The 21,075-nt window shown below is 34.3% G+C and overlaps 1 protein-coding gene across 3 annotated transcripts in view; it reads right to left on the reverse strand.

The window, feature by feature from the left end:
• CWF19L2 (CWF19 like cell cycle control factor 2) overlaps nucleotides 1-21,075 on the reverse strand; it is a gene marked incomplete at its 3' end in the record, with an annotated part of 168,843 nt that overhangs the window by 94,258 nt on the left and 53,510 nt on the right. For all 3 annotated transcript variants that reach the window (XM_079708103.1, XM_079708102.1, XM_079708104.1), the window contains exons 7-8: nucleotides 15,920-16,029; nucleotides 9,444-10,102 (exon numbers count right to left, since the gene is read on the reverse strand). In XM_079708103.1, the coding sequence (XP_079564229.1) occupies nucleotides 9,444-10,102; nucleotides 15,920-16,029 (769 nt within the window). The remainder of the gene's footprint in view (nucleotides 1-9,443; nucleotides 10,103-15,919; nucleotides 16,030-21,075) is intronic.

Genomic DNA, 21,075 nt, shown 5'->3' on the forward strand with positions numbered 1-21,075 from the left:
AGACAACTATTTAAACAAAAATAACAACAGTGGTTTATAACAAGTATAAGTAAACTGTATGACAACACTAACAAAAAGGACAGGATGAGGAGAAATGTAAATAAACTATTGTAAAGTTCTTATACAGGAGTGGCATAATATCACTTGAAGGTAGATAAATTAAAGATGTATGCTGTCAAAGCTAAAGAAATCATTAAAGTAACAAAAAGTATACAACTAAAGAAATGAAATGGAATCATAAAAATAATCCAAAAGAAGTCAGATAAAGAAGAAAAAGAGAATGGGACTTCCCTGGTGGTCCAGTGCTTAAGACCCCACGCTCCCAATGAAGGGGGCCAGGGATCACTCCTTAGTCAGGGAACTAGATCCTGCATGCTGCAACAAAAAGCCCGCATGCCACAACTAAAAGATCCTGAATGCCACCACTGAAGATCCCACGTGAGGCAACAAACACTCAGCTCAAAGGAAGGAAGGAAGGGAGGGAAGGAGGGAGGGAGGGAGGGAGGGAGGAAGGAAATATTTTTTAAAAAGAAGAAGAAAAAGAATAAAAAACAGATAAGACAAAGAGAAAACAAACAGAAAATTCCAGATTTGAACCTAATTATATCACAATATACATAAATGGTCTAAACACCTGAATTAAAAGGCAGAAATCATCAGATGGATACAAAAGCAAAACTCAACTACAAGAAATGCACTATAAAGACATGTTAAACATAAAATGATGGAAGAAGATGTAACATGTTTTAACACTAATCAGAAGAAAGCTGAAGAGGTTTACTAAATATCAAATTAGATTACAGAGCAAAAAGTATTGCCAGGGACAAAGAAAGTCATTTCATATGAAAAAGAAGTCAATCCATCAAGAGTACAGAAGAATCCATAAATATTTATGCACCTAATAACAGAGCAACAAAATACATAAAGCAAAACCTGACAGAATTCCAGAGAAATAGACAAATCTACAATTATAGTTGCTGATTTCAAGACCCCACTCTCAATACTTGATAGAATAAGTAAAGAGAAAATCAGCAAGGATATAGAAGACCTGAATAACACTAGCAACTAATATGACCTAATCAACATTCACAGAATACTCCACCCAACAACAGAATACACATTCTTTCCAAGTGCATATAAAACATTTACCAAATAGATGATATCCTGAGCCATAAAACAAGTTTCAATAAATATAAAGGGATTCAAGACATACAAAGTAAGCTCTCTGACCACAGTGAAATTAAATTAGAAATTACCAAAGACATATGCAAAAATCCTCAACTATTTGGAAACTAACTAATTAAACTAACTAAAACTAATTTAGCACACATGTAAGTAACCCATGTGTCAAGAACAAAATCAAAGAGTAATCTAAAAGTATTGAATAAAAATATAAACACAACATATCAGAATTTGTGAGATGCTGCTAAAGCATTACTTACAAGGAAATTTATAACACTAAATACTTATATTAGAAAAGAAGATCTCAAATCAATGATATCAGCTTACAACTGAAGAAAGCAGAAAAAGAACAAATTAAATCCAAAGTAAGCAAAATATAAGAAGTAATAAAAATCAAAGTGGAAGTAAATAAAAAACAGAAACAGTAAAGAAATTCAATGAAACTAAAAACTGGTTAAGACAATCAGTAAAACTGATAAACTTCTAGCCTGACTGATCAGGAAAAAAAAGATACAAATTACCAATAATGAAATGATAGAAGCAAAATGAACACACATTCTAAGCCCTTTATGAAAAGCTATCTGGAAGGCAAATAAGCACCTGAAGGGATGTTCAACATCAACAGTCATTAGGGGAACACAAAACCATGAGATACTGCTACACATCCTCTAGAATAGTGAAAATTAAAAAGACTGACTATTCCAAGTTCCTACAAGAAGACAGAGGAATTGGAAGTCACTACCACACTGCTGGTGGAAGTGTAAAATGATACAACCACTTGGTAAAACAGTTTGGCAGTTTCTTAAAATTTAAATATATAGTTATCATATGATCTAGCCATTCTTCTCCTAGGTATTTACTCAAGAGAAAAGAAAGTGTATGTTCATACTAAGACTTGTACATGAATGTTCAAAGAAGCTTTATTTATAGCAGCCAAAAACTAAAAACATTCTAAATGTCCACCAGCAGGTGAATGGAAAAACAAATTGCGGTACAATATATCTGCTAATGGCATGCTATCCATCAACAAAAAGGAACAAACTATTGTTACATGCAACAACATGGATGAAATGCAAAATAATCATGCTGAATGAAAGAAGCCAGCCAGAGCAAAAAAAAAAATAAGTGTATAAGGTATGAGGTATGATCCCATTTATATAAAACTCTAGAAAATACAAACCAGTCTATAATTAAAAAAAAAAAAGAGGAGTAGTTGTCTAGGGGGGTTGCTAGGAAGTGTGGAGAGGCAGGAGGGATGATTATGAAAGGGCACCAGGAAACTTTTGGGGGTGATGGTATTATTAGAATATACACATTTCAAAAACTTACCAAACTGTACACTTTATATACATATGCAGTTTGTACATATGCAGTTTTATGTAGATTATACTTCAATAAATAGTTGTTTTTAAAAACCCTCAAAGGAGTGATAAAAAAAATTTAAAGCAGCAAAAAATCAGTCATAATCACAAATATTAAGAATATATCTATGATATTACTAGTTTTCCTCCATATCTAGATTTTATCATACTCTATTGAAATTAACCTGAGTTTTCAACATATATTCTGAGCAAGTAATAGCAAAACATACAAAGAGCTCAAATCAAAACTTTAACAACCATATGTGGAAATTATATTTAAATACTGAATTCCTTTTGGGCAAAAAAAAAAAAGAAATCTGTTAATAGAGAGCATTTGAGTTTGGTTTTTTTTCAAAGATATTAATCTCTGTAAGAAATCCAAAAATACCCATTTCTACTCATATTGGTGAAAGGAAAGGCAATACTATGGTGCTTAGACTAAGAAATGTAAAATATTTCAGGTAAAGCACCATTAGAAAAAACATATTTTTGTTCCCTCTCAAGTTCCTTCAGTCTACATTTTTAAAACCAATGCAGTGGGGACCCTGCAGTCGTGTAAGCAGGAGAACGTTATTCGTTTTTATATGGTTTTTTTTGTTTTTTGTTTTTTGTTTTTTTGCGGTATGCAGGCCTCTCACTGTTGTGGCCTCTCCCGTTGTGGAGCACAGGCTCCGGACACGCAGGCTCAGCGGCCATGGCTCACGGGCCTAGCCTCTCCGCGGCATGTGGGATCTTCCCGGACCAGGGCACAAACCCGTGTCCCCTGCATCGGCAGGCAGACTCTCAACCACTGCGCCACCAGGGAAGCCTCGTTTTTATATGCTTTAATAAAAGATATTGCTTGTATCATTAGTTGTACGTTTTTTGTATAGAAAATATTTTTCAGTAACTTTTTTCAAATTAAATTCTGAGGTATACATCATTTTTATTGTATTGTAAATGTAATTTATTTGAATTTCAGGCAACCCAATAATATTTCTACAAAAATGTCAAAAAACATGAGATGAATAGCAGAAGGAATTTGTCAAAGTCATATGATTTAAGTTCCAAGGAATATCTCTGATACAAAAACAACCTCCCTTGTTACTTAATTCTTTGTCACACAAGACCAGATAATTTTTTTCAAATTTGAATGAGTAAAAGAAACAGTCTATTTCTCTCACTTTCAGTTTCTAAGGATGACTTAAAGGAAACGTGCACATGGAATAATTTTAAGGCAATTTTATTCCAAAGGTTCATTAATATTTTTTTGTAAAAATAAAATATGCTTATAGCAGTAAGTCATAACAATGAGAGATATTTCAATTTTATGAGATGTGTGTAAACCAAATTGTCACATCACTCTTTGTGTGTATGTGGTCCATATACAGATGAAAAGGAACACCAATATTCTGGGAACCATATGTTAAAAAACAACTGACTTAAGTCATCAAGAAAGAATTCCTAAAATTTTTTCGCATCACCCACACCCCTAGCTACACTCTCCTCTTCTTTAATGTTTCCACTCAAGGCTAATCCTTCTCTACTTGTGTGAGTACACTGAATCATACATACATCCACACTAACCTTGAGATCCTGCTGAATTACCCCATCCAACATCACTCTATATGTTTAGCTTCTTCTAAAACTGATACCAGCTCTTTTCCACTAATATCTAAATATATTCAAGTATCTGCACCTTAAAAAAAATGGGAGTGAGGGAAGCACTTCATTTCACCCATGTCTCCCACATACACTTTCTATCTCTACCATATCATAACCCATAGTCATAATTGAGACTATGAAATCTGGCTTATAAATCTTTTACAATGATAATATTCTTGATTAAATTGCTGAAGACCTGTATTACTGTCTATCCAAAGACACATCTTTGTCATTTTATCAGACTCTTCCCTGTTTTTGAGAAACTTTACTTTTCACTTTTCAGTATGCAAGCTTAAACAATCAATCAAGAGAGGGCAATCAAGAAGGTATGCTGACGTCCAACCAAAGCTCACAAGTTCCAAGAAGATAACTGGAATCTCAAGAGACCTTTAAAGAGGCAACTTTCATGGTCATGAAATCCATACTCCACACACCTTTTTTTGTTTTGTTTTGACTGGGCTGGGGGGGTGTATTTTCTAACAGGAATTGTTTATTAGTATATGGAATGTAGATCAGGATAAATGAGATGATACAGAAGAATTCTGAACATCTCTGATATTTTCAGTATTAACAGCTACTTCAACACACTTAGTATTGATAGAACAGTAATAGGTATCAAATAAAGACATTAAAATTAAAGTTCTTGGGCATCAATGACTGAAGAACACATTATTGTTAATACCATAGCAAAGACACTGCTCTGCAACAGACAGATTAGACTCTTCCATTTATAATGGAAGACTCTAAGCATTTATGATGATGAGCAGGTGCTCTGAAAGAAACATCACCATGACATCTGCAATTATCCTATAAAAATAAAAATGTAGAAGCGCTTCTCATTTTCCCAGATTACTGCTGTATTTCAAAAGCCCTCTTCACAATTATTTTCTAAAAAGCAAATCCAATTTTCCCACTAAAACGGACTCTCTTTACAACACACACACAACACACACACACACACAACACAAACTCTGGCTGAAAACTTTTGAGGAAAAAATAATTTAAAAAGCTCCAGCCCAATGACATTTCAGAAATCTTGAGTATATTGCAATTATTCTTTGCCTGCTGACAGTACTCAAAGATCTTGTCCCTTTAATTCTCCTTTTCTTACCACTTGTTCCCAAACTTTCTCCCCTAAGGATCTCATGACTAAACTCAAACCCTTCAGAACCTGGTATCCTTCTCTTGTCCTCCTAGGCTATCATAGCAAACTCTGCCAAGGCCTTTAACCTTTTCAACCTTATATAATATTTTATATTATATGAAATGAGTTAGTTCCTGATATCAACTTAAATAAAATCTAAATTAAGGACATCACATTAATTTTTGTTCATATTACATACTATCCTAGGTTTCAAACTCTTGAATATATATAGCTAATATATTTTCCAATAAAGCAAAATTATAAACAAACACATTTTGTTTCTAGGAATAAAAAGCTTAAGATTCTTAATTACATGGGCCACTATTAGAGGATGTCTTCCAGCTACTTAAGGGCCTAAAAAGCACAAAGGAAAAGAATGATAAATCAGATCACAATAAGAATGAATGAAAAAATAGATGAAAAAAGAAAAGTAAAAACACAAAAGAAGAAATCTAAAGATGATGAAAAATTATATATATATCACATGACAACTATAGAAGTGCTCACACACACACACACAAAAAAAAACCTCAAGAACTAGGTAAAATATATGACTGGTTAATAAAACAGAATTAAAATTAACAACATTTATAAAAATATGCCAAACTTCACCCATACTTACATAAATGCAAACCAAAGAAAGCTTCTGTTCCTCAACTATGTATCTATGGCAAAGATTAAAAACCTCAATAATACTATCAGCCAGGAGAGAAAAATCATTCTCATACATGACTGGTAAGAGTGTAAATTGGTTAGTACAACAAAATATATAAATATAATTCCACTCCTTGGAATTTATTTTACAGCTATATTTAAGTAGTATGCAAAAGTACACCTACAAAACTATTCACTGTAGTATTATTTAGAGAAACAAACTAGAAATTACCTTAAAGTCCATCAATAGGAAACTGATGAGAAATACTAGCTTATCTCTAAGCTTTACAACAGAATATCAGAAACTTCAAAATGAAAAAAAGCGCATACATATGGGCTGGTGTGAAAAGGTCTTTAAGATAATACTGATTGGAAAAAATTAGATTCAGAATAGTACAGTTATCTGTTGGTATATTCCAGGACCCAATGCAGATACCAAAATCTGCAGATGCTCAAGTCCCTTATATAAAATGGCAGTCAGCACTTCAGTATCTATGGGATCCCCATCCTTAGATTCAACCAACCAGGAATTGAAAATATTTAGAAAAAAACTTTAAGAAAGTTCCAAAAAACAAAACTTAAATTTGGCAAGAGTTGGCAACTATTTACATAGCATTTACACTGTATATACAACTATTTACATTGTACTGGGTATTATAAGTAATCTATAGATGATTTAAGGTATATGGGAGAGGGGACTTCCCTGGCGGTCCAGTGGTTAGGACCTCACCTTCCAATGAAGGGGTGTGGGTTCAATCTCTGGTCAGGGAGCTAAGATCCCGCAGGCCTCGCAGCCAAAAAACCAAAAACGTAAAACAGTGCAATACTGTAACAAATTCAATAAAGACTTTAAAAATGGTCCACATCAAAAAAAAGAAAGAAAGAAAGAAGGGAGGGAGAGAGGGAGGGAGGGAGGAAAGAAGGAAAGGAAGGAAGGAAGGAAGGAAGGAAGGAATTAAGAATGAATATGGGAGAATGTGCGTAGGTTATACACAAAAATACTACTACACCTTTTTATATAACGTACTTGAGCATCCCCAGATTTGGGAATCTGCTGGGGTCCTGGAACAAATCCCCTGGTGGATACCCAGAGATGATTATAATTATGTAATCTCTTGTAAAAAGGTCACAGACCCAAGAAATGGCCAAGTGCTACGTACAGTTGCCAAATAAAACACATGACACCGAGTTAAATTTGAATTTCAGGTAAAAAATAATTTTTTTTTTTTAGTTTAAGTATGTCCAAACATTTTTATTTGCTAAATCTGGCAACCCCAGTTACACAGCACTGTGCAAGTCACAATCTCAGTTGCCTCAGTCTCTGCATCTGGAAAATGCCCAGGTCAGTCTATAATTTCTTCTAGTTCTAGAGTCAGTTCTATGATTTTTTTTCTAGTTCTAAAATTCATTGGTTCTAAAGCTCCTTAAAATTCTGGCATTTTATAAAGAATTCAACATATACCAGAGTAATGTTCAGACAAATTAACAGCTTCTAACAATCCTTCACTGAATCTTTCCACTCCCTGAAAACAGGCATTCTTCAAGGTCCCACCTTTGGTTTTTCACTTTATACCACTCTACATGCTCAGGAATTCTTTTTTGTTTTACATATATGTGGAATATTCCTAGACTGTCCTTTCCCTCTCCAGCCAATCATGGAATTCATGGAAAGCCTCAAAACATCTGTAACATCAAAGTTAACCAAGCTAACAAAGAATACTGTCTTCAGACCAAAACATAAAGCTTTTAATGAGTTCCTGTATTACAGTATATCTATCAGAAGCTTACAACATATAAACATGAAGCAATTATAGAACCAGAATGAATACTAACAATGTAAGATTGCTTACATATTCTGCTTAGCTGCAGTCACAGAAGTAAAAACCTACAGATCACCCAAATGTTAAGCCAATCCTAATGATATCAGGAAATAAGAGCCTCATGCCACTAGCAACTGGTGACTGGAAATAGTCTACCTTCCAGAGTACCTGGAGTGAAGCCTGGACAATTACATATGTATACAGCCTTAGACATTCTCTAATCCCTGCCATGTTTATCCAGTCAATACAACTGGATTTCTCCTTTCGCTTTCTGGGAACAAAGCCCTGACGTGAACAAGAGCCTATGTGACTGGGCCTCCCATCATTCAGTCCAGATTTTGCCAGCTTCCCTGCCTTCCTCCTACTGAAAGCTACACACTGTGCTCTATAATCCACAGCTTCAGATGGAGTCACTAACAAAAGTGATTTACCAGACTCATGACCCCAAACCACAATGCTTATACCTACTACTGCCACCAATGAATTCTAGTATTTCCTAAAACCTCTTCCTTCAGTGTCCCATTCATTTGGTGGTATTTTAAAACACATTTTAATGATCATTCAAGTATAAGTTAGTTATTATCCTTTGGATACTCATTTTCTATTTATGGCTGTTTCAAATAGTGCCAGCCCTATGGCTAAATCAAGTTTTCCTAGGTTTGATCCCATTCAACCTGGGTTTTCTGATCGACTGAGTCAGCCCTATATATAAGTGCTACAGGTACAAGAATAATAAAACCAATAAGTGCTGCCTATTTTCCTAATCATTATGGGTACAACCACTATCCTATCTATATTTTGCTTTCAGAACTCTAACATTAGGGGACTTCCCTGGTGGTCCAGTGGGTAAGACTCTGTGCTCCCACTGCAGGGGGTCTGGGTTCGATCCCTGGTCAGGGAACTAGATCCTGCATGCATGCCACAACTAAGGAGTCCTTACGCCATAACTAAAGATGCCACATGTCACAACTAAGACCCAACACAGTCTAAATAAATAAATAAATAAATAAATAAATAATTTTTTAAAAGATGTATTAAAAAAAAAAAAAACTCTAACAGTAGCTTTAAAACCTGTCAACTATCAAAGTGGATCTCTTTCTCTGCAAAACCACCACCAAAATCCACACTTCCCTCTGCAGGATCTTTCACATATCTTTTTCACTTTATATTTGGGTTATGGCAGCATATTTTCCTTCAGTCTCCCAGACTTCCAGTAGGCATGCAATATTTACAATTATGATTATACTTAAAAATGCAGCAATTTCCTTTGGAAGTAATATGGCAGTACTAACAAAATCTACCAAAATATTTCTTGTAGCATATCCATTTAAAAGAATTACTAAACTCATTTAGTTTTTTGGACTGCAAAAAAGCAATAAATTTTGAGGAAATATATAGCTACTAAATTCATCTTCCACCTCTTTTTGTTAAATATACTGTGAAATGAAATACAATCCACAAAACAGAACTACTGAATTGTTAAAAGTGCATATCCTATCTCTTCCATCGAATTTAAGAAATAGAAAATCATAACTCATATCTAATTAGTAACTGATGCTCTAAAAATACAGTTCAGTTCCCTGAATCCTCTGGACCTTAATATTCATTTATCAGTTTAAAAAATAAATGAAAAAATACCCAGCAAGCGAAGACTTTGTATCCTGTAGGTGTTCTTTTTTCAGAGAGTCCTCTCTCAAGCTTTCACCCTGTGATTTTTCTCTCACGTCTTCTGAAACTTGTCCACGGTCAACACTGTGACTGGTTTCTAATGGTTTTCGATTTGAATGTTTCCTGTCTCCTTCTCTCCCATCAGATCGACTCCACCATGATGAACTTTCTTCACTGTTCTCTGTGGATTTTTGAAAACCACAATGTACAGGATCCTGAGATACCAGTGCTGAAGATGAACTAGATGGTTCAAAATTTCTGTCCCTGCTATGAAATGACAGTTCTTCATCAGAAGGTCTTAAGAATTTAGGTCTCAAATTTATATGAGAAGAAAACTCTTGATTTTGTTTTGGACTGGATTCTCTTCTACATGCTTCTAAAGACGCAGATCTACTATCTTTTTCATCACCACTAAACTTATCTTTATTGATATTCTTTGCAATATCTGTTGTATTATAGCTATCTCTTGAACTTTTATTATATTTTACCAAGTCTGATTTTCTACTTTCCTGACTACTTTGTGCTCTATCTGAGTATGTTGGTTTCCTCCACCGTTCTCGTCTACAGTCTTCTTTCATAAACGCAGTTTTCTCAGCTTCTTTTAATTTCAACTGGAAGATTTCCATTGACTAAAAAGGAGGAAAAATTAAACAAGATATTTAAAATTAAAAATGACTCAGTGACTTGTACCCCACATGCCACTGTGTCACGATACACTGTCATGTAGCACAACGAAAGAAAAACTCAACAAAGGGTAATAAAAGACCCATACAATCATCCTACCTGACATGGCCTGAAATATGTCCCCCCCAAATTTATATGTTGAACCCCTAACCCCTAGTACCTCAGAATATGACCACATTTGTAGACAGGATCTTTAAAGAAGTGATTAAGTTAAGATGAGGTCATAATGGCCCTAATCCAGTATGACTGATGTCCTTCTAAGAAGAAGAAATTTGGACACACAAAGAGACATGAGGAATATGCACACACAGAGAAAAGATCATGTGAGGACAGAGCAAGAAGGCAGCCATTTATGAATCAAGAAGAGAAGCCTCAGATGAAACCAAACCCTCTAACATCTTGATCTTGGACTTCCATTCTCCTGAGCTGTAAGAAAATAAATGTCTGTTGTTTAAGCCACCCAGCCTGTGGAGCTGTGTTATGGCAGCCCTAGCAAGGAAAACACACTACCATAAAATGAATACTTAAAAAAATATGAATAACCAATGAAAAATGACCAAATAATGAATAAATCCTGGGAGCTCAAAAGGAGCCCTTTGACCAAATGACCAGCACTAAAACAAAATGTAATTCAGAAAACAATAAAAACATAATTAAAAAAAAAATAATTCCTACGGTCAGTGATAGTCAAGATGTTACTAAAATGCTAAAACAAAATAGATTCTCATAAAAAAGAGCAGCTCAAGAATAATAAAGACTTATAATTAAACTATGTTCAAAAATATGCATGTAGTGAGTAGAAGAATAGAAAGTGTTGAATCCAAATTTGTGAATTCAACACTAGCCTGGGAATTTGCTATACTTAGGAAAAAATGGTAAACTGATTTAAGTTATAGGGAGAAGACACGTGAACAATTAATTCTACAGAATCTAATATGCATATACTAGTACTTTCAGAAAGAAAAAGCAAAGATAATAGGAGCACTAACAAAAAAAAAGAGGGAGAAAATTTCCTCAGCTAACCTTTCTAGATCCAAAGGGCTCACCCAACAGCCTCAGGGGAGGGGAGAAAGTGAAGTATACAAAGACTCAAACATAAAAAATCTTAATTCCTGAGTCTCAAAATTCATTCAGAAAAAAAAATTCTTCACAAAGATTGGATCAGGGGAGAAGGGAGTGTGAGCATGTAAACAAATGCAAGTTAGGTAAATAACACATTGCCTACAAAGGAAAGAAAGTCAGACTGTTATCAACTATTCGCTTACAATACTAAATGCTAGAAGATAATGGAATAAAGATCAAATTTTGATAAAAAATTATAAGGCAATAATTCTATATACAGAATTCAATTCAGTCAAATTACCGTTCCTTGACATGGACAAAAGAAAGTCATTTTCCAAAATGAAAGGAATCAAAAAGTAAATCACTTACTAATTCTGGGGGTAAAATTACGCAGGATCATTAAGCCAAACCACAAATGAATTAGGGCAAAGATCTCTGAGAAAAGCAATGCATGCTATAAACCAAATGGCAAATGTAATGGTTAAGTCTAAATAATTGTACTTGTAGTTGTGAAGAATATAACTGTCAAGAATAACATGCATATTTTTTAAATTTATAGTAAACTGTAATTAAAATTTCAAATTATTTCAATAAAATATGTGAGTTGAGATGGAGAGTTATCATCTTAGTCTAGGCAGAGATAATCCATTATATTTCACTTTTTCAAATTATTTTAAAAATTCAGGTTTAACATGTTTCTTAAATTTAATGACAACATCAATAGAGTCAAACTGATGGCAGTGGGGGGAAATATTTTCATAATTTAAACATTGCCTCATAGGCAACTTTTTATTTCATGGTGACACATAAATTAATGATGTATCTACAATTAGTGGCTTCTTAGATTAAATAAAATATGGTAATAATAAAAACAAAAATAGCAGTTACCACAATTTATCCAATGTTTATTTTACTACATCTTTTGTATCATTTAAGTGGGCTCTACAAACAATGCCTAGGTTCAAATTTACTCATGAGCTACGTAATCTTGGTTATTTAAATTCTGTCTGCCTCAGTTTCCTCATTTAGCAAACAAGAATAATAGTACAATTATGGGTATTAAATAAGTTTAATTATACATGAAGTATTTTAACAATACCTGGCAGATGAAAAGCATTCAAATTATTATTAATGTTCACAACAATTCTATGATATTGATACTAATAGCCGTGTTTTTTAAATGAAAAATAAAAATGAAGCTAAGGTCACATAGCAAGAGTAACAAACACTGTATTGAAATTCAGGACTATTTGACTACAAAGCCAATGTTTTTAACTACTATGTCAAAATGCCTCACTCTGTCATTCTTAACTATTCTAGAGCATTAAGAAATTATATAAGGGACTTCCCTGGTGGTCCAGTGGTTAAGACTTCACCTTCCAATGCAAGGGGTGAGGGTTCAATCCCTGGTTGGGGAGCTAAGATTCCCCATGCCTCGCAGCCAAAAAACCAAAACATAAAACAGAAGCAATACTGTAACAAATTCAATAAAGACTTTAAAAATGGTCCACATAAAAAAAACAATCTAAGAAAAGGTTTAAAAGAAAAGAAATTATATAAAAGAATTTTTAAAAATTATATAAAAATTATATAAAATTCAAAACATAAACTCATAATAACCCCTAAAAAAATAAGAAAAAAACTAAAGGCCATGTTATGTATAAATAAAGATATAAATTCAAAATAATATATTAACAAATTTAATGTAGTGGTATATTAAAGGAAATGCCATAATCAAATAGGAGTCAAAGAATGCAAGAATGGTTCAATGTTAGGAAATGTATTCAGGCAATTCATCTCATTAACAAAAGAAAAAAAAATCAGTTAACTCAAAGGATACCAAAAAAGTTATTTCATAAAAATTAGATACCCATTCCTAATTTAAAAGCAAAAGCAAATTAACAAAAAAACACTTTTGAATAAACTTTGAATGCAAAGATACATTCTAAAGATGACAATCTTCATCTTAAATGCAAAAAGTTATCACTTAAACACAGAAAGAAAAGTGTTATTAATCAAAGCTCTGAAATTCTACTTCAAGAATACAAGAAAATTTAAATATTGTAATACTGAGTAGCAAAAGCAAAAGTAATCACAATTTGCATATAACTATATTCCCATATAACCCAATTTAAAAAAAACACTACAGATTTAATGACAAGAGTTTAAAAAAATGGGCAGACTAGCACCAAGCAAGTCAGAAAACATAAGAGAACAAAGATTCAGCATACAATTGAAAAAAATCAAAATATCTTAGGATACATGCATAACAACTGAATGGAGAAATGTACTGAAGAGCATAAATAAAAATCTGAATTGACTCTGGTGACCTAAATGGGAAAGAAATCTGAAAAAGAGGGGATATATGTATAGGTATAGCTGATTCACTTTGCTGTACAGTAGAAACTAATGCAACATTATAAAACAACCCTACTCCAATAAAAATTTTAAAAAATTTTGAATTGAGAAATAACCAGTATTTTAGGATGAGATTACTCAACATTACAAAGATATTAATTGTCCTTGATTTATCTATACATTTAATTAAATTTAAATCAAAATTCCAAAATGAGTTGTAAATTTATAATGTATTTTGGAAAACTGCTTCTTTTGAGCTTGAACTTGACAAAATTGATTCTAAATTTAACAACAAAAAAAAAAGCACACATGTAAAGTTACTTTTTAGTGACTAATAAAAGAAGACTTACTCTGTCACATAGTAGGTGTTCACTAATTATTTGCTATCTGCATGAGTTACTGAAAACTACAGTAATTAAAATAGTATGATACTAATTCCAGGAAACAACAAAAAAATCAATAAAATAGATTTGAGAGTAAAGAAATACTGATTTTATAAAAAATGATATATAATAAATGTGTCATTTCTAATTAGTGGGAAAAAATAATTCATTCAATATAAATGACTATCTAAAGACTTAAGGAAAGTTAAATGCTTTCTTTAAACTATACACAAATATGTATTTCAAAAATATTAAAGCTATCCATAAAAATAAAACTGAACAAGTTCTCAAAGGAAATATATGTGTGCATTTTTATGATCTTGGGGGTGGTGAAGGCCTGTCAATGAATTATACCAAGAACATTAAGTCATAAAAGAAAAACCTGATAGGTTTTGTTTGGTAAAAATATTTGAAATATATTCATAGCAAATATAAACAAAGTAAAAAATAAACATGAAACTAACAGGAAGAAATTTGAACAGACTTATTAAAAAATCTTAAATTAATATCCCAAAATGGGTAAATACCCTCAATAATCAATCAAATGGCCAAAAAAATATGAAAAAATATCCCACTTTGCTAGTAAACAAATGTATAAAAATAAAAGCAAAGAATAAGTCTGCTTACCAATCACAGTAGCACAGACTATAAAGAATGATAGTACTATTGAAAAGTACTATTGAAAAGATAGTACTATTGAAAATCATGTAATAAAAGTCATTTTACTGAGAGTATAATTTCTTCAATATTTCTATACAGAAATTTTGCAGTACATATCTCACTTTAAGTGTCTATATCCTCTAAACTGACAATTTCCCTTTTAGTAATTCATGTAAGAAAATAACCATGTAAGTATGCAAAATGCATTGGAAAAGATGATCAGCACAGTGTTGTTTAACAGGGGAGAAAATAAAAATATATAAATGTCCCTCCACTGACAATTAAATAAATAATGGTAAAATCATATAAATATATATGTAAATATTAAGAGGTCGTTAAAATATATACATTTACTGGCATCCAACTATGTCTGTTTGTGTAAGTGAAAGAAGCAGGATGTATTCTATGAGCCTACTTTTATAAAACTGTTTATTTTAAAAGTATATAATAACCAGAAAAAAAATCTAAAAAAAAATCAAAATATTAAGAAAGATTCTTAAAACAAAGGATATTTTTTCTCTCTCACATTTTTTTTTGTTTGCCTACTCCTTCCTAAACCTTCTTTCTTCTGAAATTAAAAAAGAAAAACAGGATATCAATAACTACTGAAACAGAAAGACTATTCACCCATGGTAAGTGGGGGAGCTGGTTCTAAAATATACTGCTGCATGATTCCATTGTTTTATACATACACATACACACACACACACACACACACACACACACTTAGTAATCACGTCATGATGTATGTAAGTGAAATCATTATGCTGCACATCTTAAGCTTATATAGTGCTGTATGTCAAGTATATTTCAATAAAACTGGAAGAAAAAATAAATATCACTTTTTAAAAGCAAAAAAAAAAAAGAGTACACATGCACACTCTCTAAACAACAACAAAAAAAACTGCTACAATCTGAAAATCTGGAATACAACAAAAACTCTGAAATAAAATAAAAGCTCTGAAATATACAAAATTTTTAACAGTGGTTATGTCCAGAGGTATACTATGGAGGCTTTCCTATATTATTTAAATTTCCTCACAAGAAGAAAATGTTGCTTTTACATTAAACACATGCATACTTAAATTTTACATACTTAAGTTTTATATTCATTGAGTTTTATATTCAAATATTGCTACATAGGTTTACATAAAAATGAAAAGCAAAAAATGGCTATAGCAATATACCCATTTGAAATTTAGTATCAAGTCAATTCAAAAGTGTTTCCTGGCACAAAACACGGACAAAGTTAATTTCTCATATAACTCTGAAAATAATATGTATCTCCTTAATACTTACCCCATATCTTTCAGCTACAATGTCTTCAAAATTTCTATTTTGTTTCTCAGCTTGTTCCTTCATTCTTTGGTAAGACTTCCTTAACCAGCTTAAACCACCATCTTCTACTACTGAAATTAAATTCCAATATTAAATGTCAGTTATACTTTTCACACAGTTATGATAGAATACTTATTGCTACTACAATGATTTCTAACTATAAAATTACATATTATTCCTTGAATATATAAAAATCATAAATACATTTAAAATTCAACATATACTTGAGTGCCTATATATGTAAGGTACAGTTCTACAATTATGAGAAAGGAAAAAATAAAACTACCCTCAAAAACACTGCCATCTAAGAGAATGAGGGTAAAAGGACATAAATAATTATAACAAAGATAATACTTGATAAATATTATAAAGAGCTATAAAGTTATATAAAAATGAAAAAAAAAAGGGAAGGATTGCCTCTAAATGTGAGGTCAGGGAAAATTTCACAAACCAGGCTGGAAAAATGAGTTGGATTTCTATAATCAAAGATAAGAGTAGGAAGGGCATTCCTAGAAATAAATAAGGAGTAAAGGTACACACATGGGGTGGAAAAGCTATTTCAGATACAACACAAAGAACAAATAAGGAGCTGAGAGCAGTCAAGAGGGTGGAATAGGAGGATCTGGGGTTCACTTCTCCCCATAAGTACATCAAGAATACATCTACAAGTGGAACAATTCGTATAGAGCACCTGCTGAACACTAGCAGAGGATCATGGACACCTAAAAGGACAAGAGAAGATCCCTGCATAACCAGGTAGGATGAAGGAGAGAAAGGGAAGAAAAGGAAAAGAGGAAATGGGATGGGATCCACACTCCTGGGGAGGAGCTGAAGGAGAGGAGAGATTACCACACCCAGGGAGGCCCCCTTACCAGGGGCAAAATATGCTGAAATAGAGGGGTGGATTCAGGGGCTATTGGAAGAAAGTGCAGTGGCTGATCTGTAGCAGTCAGGAGAGAACGAGACTTTCATGGACAGTCTGTACCACAGTCCTGCGCACCTCAGCCTGAGATGGGTGTCTGCCAATGTGGGCAGGGGCTGGGTGCTGACGCGAGATGTTAGGAGAGCAGATCCAAGGAGAGGACTGCTGTTGGCTGTGTGGATACGGCCTGAAGGGATGGGAGTGAGGAGCTCAGCTGCACAGAGACAGTCTGTGGGGACGGGAGTGAGAAGCTCTGCAGCTGGGAATGCTCCTGGAAGAAGTAGGAGTGCCTTAGAAGCAAGGTGACATTGTTGAGTGGCACACAAGGGGTGGGGCCACCATCGCAGCCTCTCTCCCCACACGCCAGCCCCAGCCTTCATGGCCACTGGGAGTGATTCCCAACAGAGTGCCCATGCCCCAGTCACTGCAACCTTGTCCCCCTCACACCTGAGCGAGTGTGCATGCCCCAGTCATAGGCACCTTATTCCCTCCTGCCTGCGCAAGCATGCGTGCCCCAATCGATCACCACCTCTGGCCAACCCCACCTAAGAGAGTAAGAGTCTCCCACTCAGTTGCTGCCTTTGCCGCTTCTTGCCTGGGTGGAGAGCAGATGCTTGAGGTTAGCCCACACACCGAGATGGGACCGAAACCAAAGCTGAGCCCCCATGGCTGTACGACTAAGGAAGAGGAATTAAAATCTCTCCGTGAGGCTGCACAAGCCACGGATTTAACCCCCATGATCAGCCTGGTATATCCAACACCTGAAGAACAACTGAATAAATGAGTGCTCCCAGAACTGAGATGGGTCTAGCTTTGGCAGCTGTGGACTTTGGGGACATGTGCACATGGGAGTTGGGGCAAGTCAGAATCTGTGTTGCAACCACACTGCCCACAGCAGGTCCAGAAACTTACCTGAAAGGTCTTTGAGGGCCTCCTGGGGAGGTGGAAGTTGGAAATGGCTCACCATTGGGGCAAAGACACTGATAGCAGAGCCCCCAGGGAACTATTCTGTTCTGTTTTGTTTTTTTGTTTTAATTAATTTATTCATTTAAAATTTTAAATGTATTTTTTATTGGTCTATTGGGGTTTTTTGTTTGTCTTTTTTGTTTCTTTTCGCCTTCTTATTTTCCTTTTTTGTTTTGAAGCTTTTTTCTCTTTCTCTGTTTGTTTCGTTTTGTTTTCTTGTCATTTTTGTGTGTTTATTTTTTGTCGTCTTTGCTTTTTGTGTTGTTTTTCTTTTGTTTTTGTTTGTTATGTTTCTATTGTTTGTTTTCATTTTGAGGTATTTTTGTTTGGTTGGTGGTTGTCTACTTTATTATTTTCTTTGTGGGTTTTTTTTGGGATCTTTCTGGTTTTGTTTGCTTCCTCTTGGTTTTCTGTTTCTCTTGGTTTTTGTCTCTTTTTTGTTTTTTTATTTTTGTTTTTTCTTTTGTTTGTTCGTTTTTGGCCACACCACGTGGCTTGCAAGTTCTTCCTTGGTTCCCCAGCCGGGGGTTGAAACTGAGCCCCGTGGTGGAAGCGTGAAGTCCTGGACACTGGATCTCCAGAGAATTCCTGGCCCCAGGGAATATTAATCAGTGTGAGCTCTCCCAGAGGTCCTCATCTCAGCAACAAGACCTGGCTCCCCCCAAGAGCCTGCAAGCTCCAGTGCTGGATGTCTCAGGCCAAACAACCATCAAGACAGGAACACAACCCCAACCATCAGCAGACAGGCTGCCAAAAGTCGACCTATTCTCGAGACACCCCAAAATACAGCTCTTGCCATGGCCCTGCCTACCCAGCTCCAACCACCAGAGCACAGGCACCAGTCCCTCCAGCCAGGAAGCCTACACAAGCCCCTGGACCAACATCACCCACAAGGGGGCAGACACCAGAAGCAAGAGGAACTACAACCCTGCAGCCTGTGGAAAGGTGACAACAAACACAGTAAGTTACACAAAATGAAAGAACAGAGGAATATGCTGCAGACATAGGTGCAAGATAGAAACATACAAGATCAAATAAATGAAAAGGAACTAGGGCAATCTACCCAAAAAGAATTCAGAGTAATGATAGTAAAGACGATGCAAGATATCAGAAACAGAATAGAGGCATGGATCGAAAATATACAAGAAATGATTAACAAAAACCTAGAGGAACCTAAGAACAAACAGTGATGAACAATACAATAATGAAATGAAACTACCCTAGAAGGAATCAGTAGCAGAATAATTGAAGCAGAAGAATGGGTAAGTGAGCTTTAAGAATGGGGGAAATCACTGCAGTGGAACAGAATAAAGAAAATAAAGAAAAAAATTAGGACAGTCTCAGAGACCTTTGGGACAACATTAAAGGAACCAATATTCAAATTATAGGGGTCTCAGAAAAAGAAGAGAAAGAGAAAGAGTCAGAAAATATTTGAAGGGATTATAGTTGAAAAGTTCCCTAACATGGGAAAGGAAATAGTTGCCCAAGTTTAGGAAGCACAGAGAGTCCCATACAGGATAAACCCAAGGAGAAACATATAAATCAAACTAATAAAAATTAAATACAAAGAAAAAATATTAAAAGCAACAAGGGAAAAGCAACAAATAACATACAAGGGAATCCCCATAAGGTTATCAGCTGATATCTCAGCCGAAACTCTGCAAGCCAGAACGGAGTGGCAGGATGAATTTAAAGTAATAAAAGGGAAAAACCTGCAACCAAGATTAATCTACCCAGCAAGGTTCCGATTCAGAATCAACTGAGAGATCAAGAGCATTACAGACAAACAAAAGCTAAGAGGATATTCAGCACCACCAAACTAGCTTTACAACAAATGCTAAATGAACTTCTCTAGACAAGAAACACAGAGAAGAAAAAGACCCACAAAAACAAACTGAAAACAATTAAGAAAATAACAATAGCAACATACATATCAATAATTACCTTAAATGCAAATACACCAAATCCTCCAGCCAAAGGTACAGACTGGCTGAATGGATACAAAAACAAGACATGTATATATACTGTCTACAAGAGACCCACTTCAGCTCTAGGGACACATACAGACTGAAAGTGAGGGAATGGAAAAAATATATTCCATGCAAATGGAAATGAAGAGAAGGCTGGAGTAGCAATTCTCATCTCACACAAAATAGACTTTAAAATACAGACTGTTACAAGAGACAAGGAAGAACACTACATAATGATCAAAGGATCAGTCCATGAAGAAGACATAACAATTGTAAATATATGCACCCAACATAGGAGCACCTCAACATAAGGCAAATGCTAACAGCCATAAAAGGGGAAATTGACAGTAACACAGTAATAGTGGAGGATATCAAGATCCCACTTAAACCAATGGATACATCATCCAGACAGAAAGTTAAGGAAAACACAAGCCTTAAATGACACATTAGACCAGATACACTTAATTGATATTTATAGGACATTATATCCAAAAGCAGCAGAAAACATTTTCTTCTCAAGTGCACATGGAACATTCTCCAGAATAGGTCACATCTTGGGTCACAAATCAAGCCTTGAATAATTTAAGAAAACTGAAATCATATCAAGCATCTTTTCTGACCACAATGCTATGAGATTAGAAATCAATTACAGGAAAAAACAAACTGTAAAAAACACAAACACATGGAAGCTAAACAATACGTTATTAAATAATCAGTGGATCACTGAAGAAATCAAAGAGGGACTCAAAAAATACCTAGAGACAAACGACACCAAATAAAAGATACTGAAAAATGTATGGGACACAGCAAAAGTAGTTCTAAAAGGGAAGTTTATAGCAATACAAGCTTACCTCGAAAAACAAGAAAAATCTAAAGTAAACAACCTATCCTTACATCTAAAGCAACTAGAGAAAGAAAAACAAACAAAACCCAAAGTTAGTAGAAGGAAAGAAATCATAAAGATCAGAGCAGAATAAATGAAATAGACACAAAGAAAGCAATAGCAAAGATCAATAAAACTAAAAGCTGGTTCTTTGAGAAGATAAACAAAATTGATAAACCTTCAGCCAGACTCATCAGAAAAAAAGGGAGAGGATTCAAATCAATAAAATTATAAATAAGACAACAGAAGTTACAATGGACACCACAGAAATAGAAAGGATCATAAGAAATTAGTACAGGCAACTCTATACCAATAAAATGGACAACGTAGAAGAAATGGACAAATTTGTAGAAAGACAGAAGCTTACAAGACTGAA

Source organism: Hyperoodon ampullatus (assembly GCF_949752795.1).
Source record: "Hyperoodon ampullatus genome assembly, chromosome: 7".
NCBI classification, from domain to species: Eukaryota; Metazoa; Chordata; class Mammalia; order Artiodactyla; family Ziphiidae; genus Hyperoodon; species Hyperoodon ampullatus.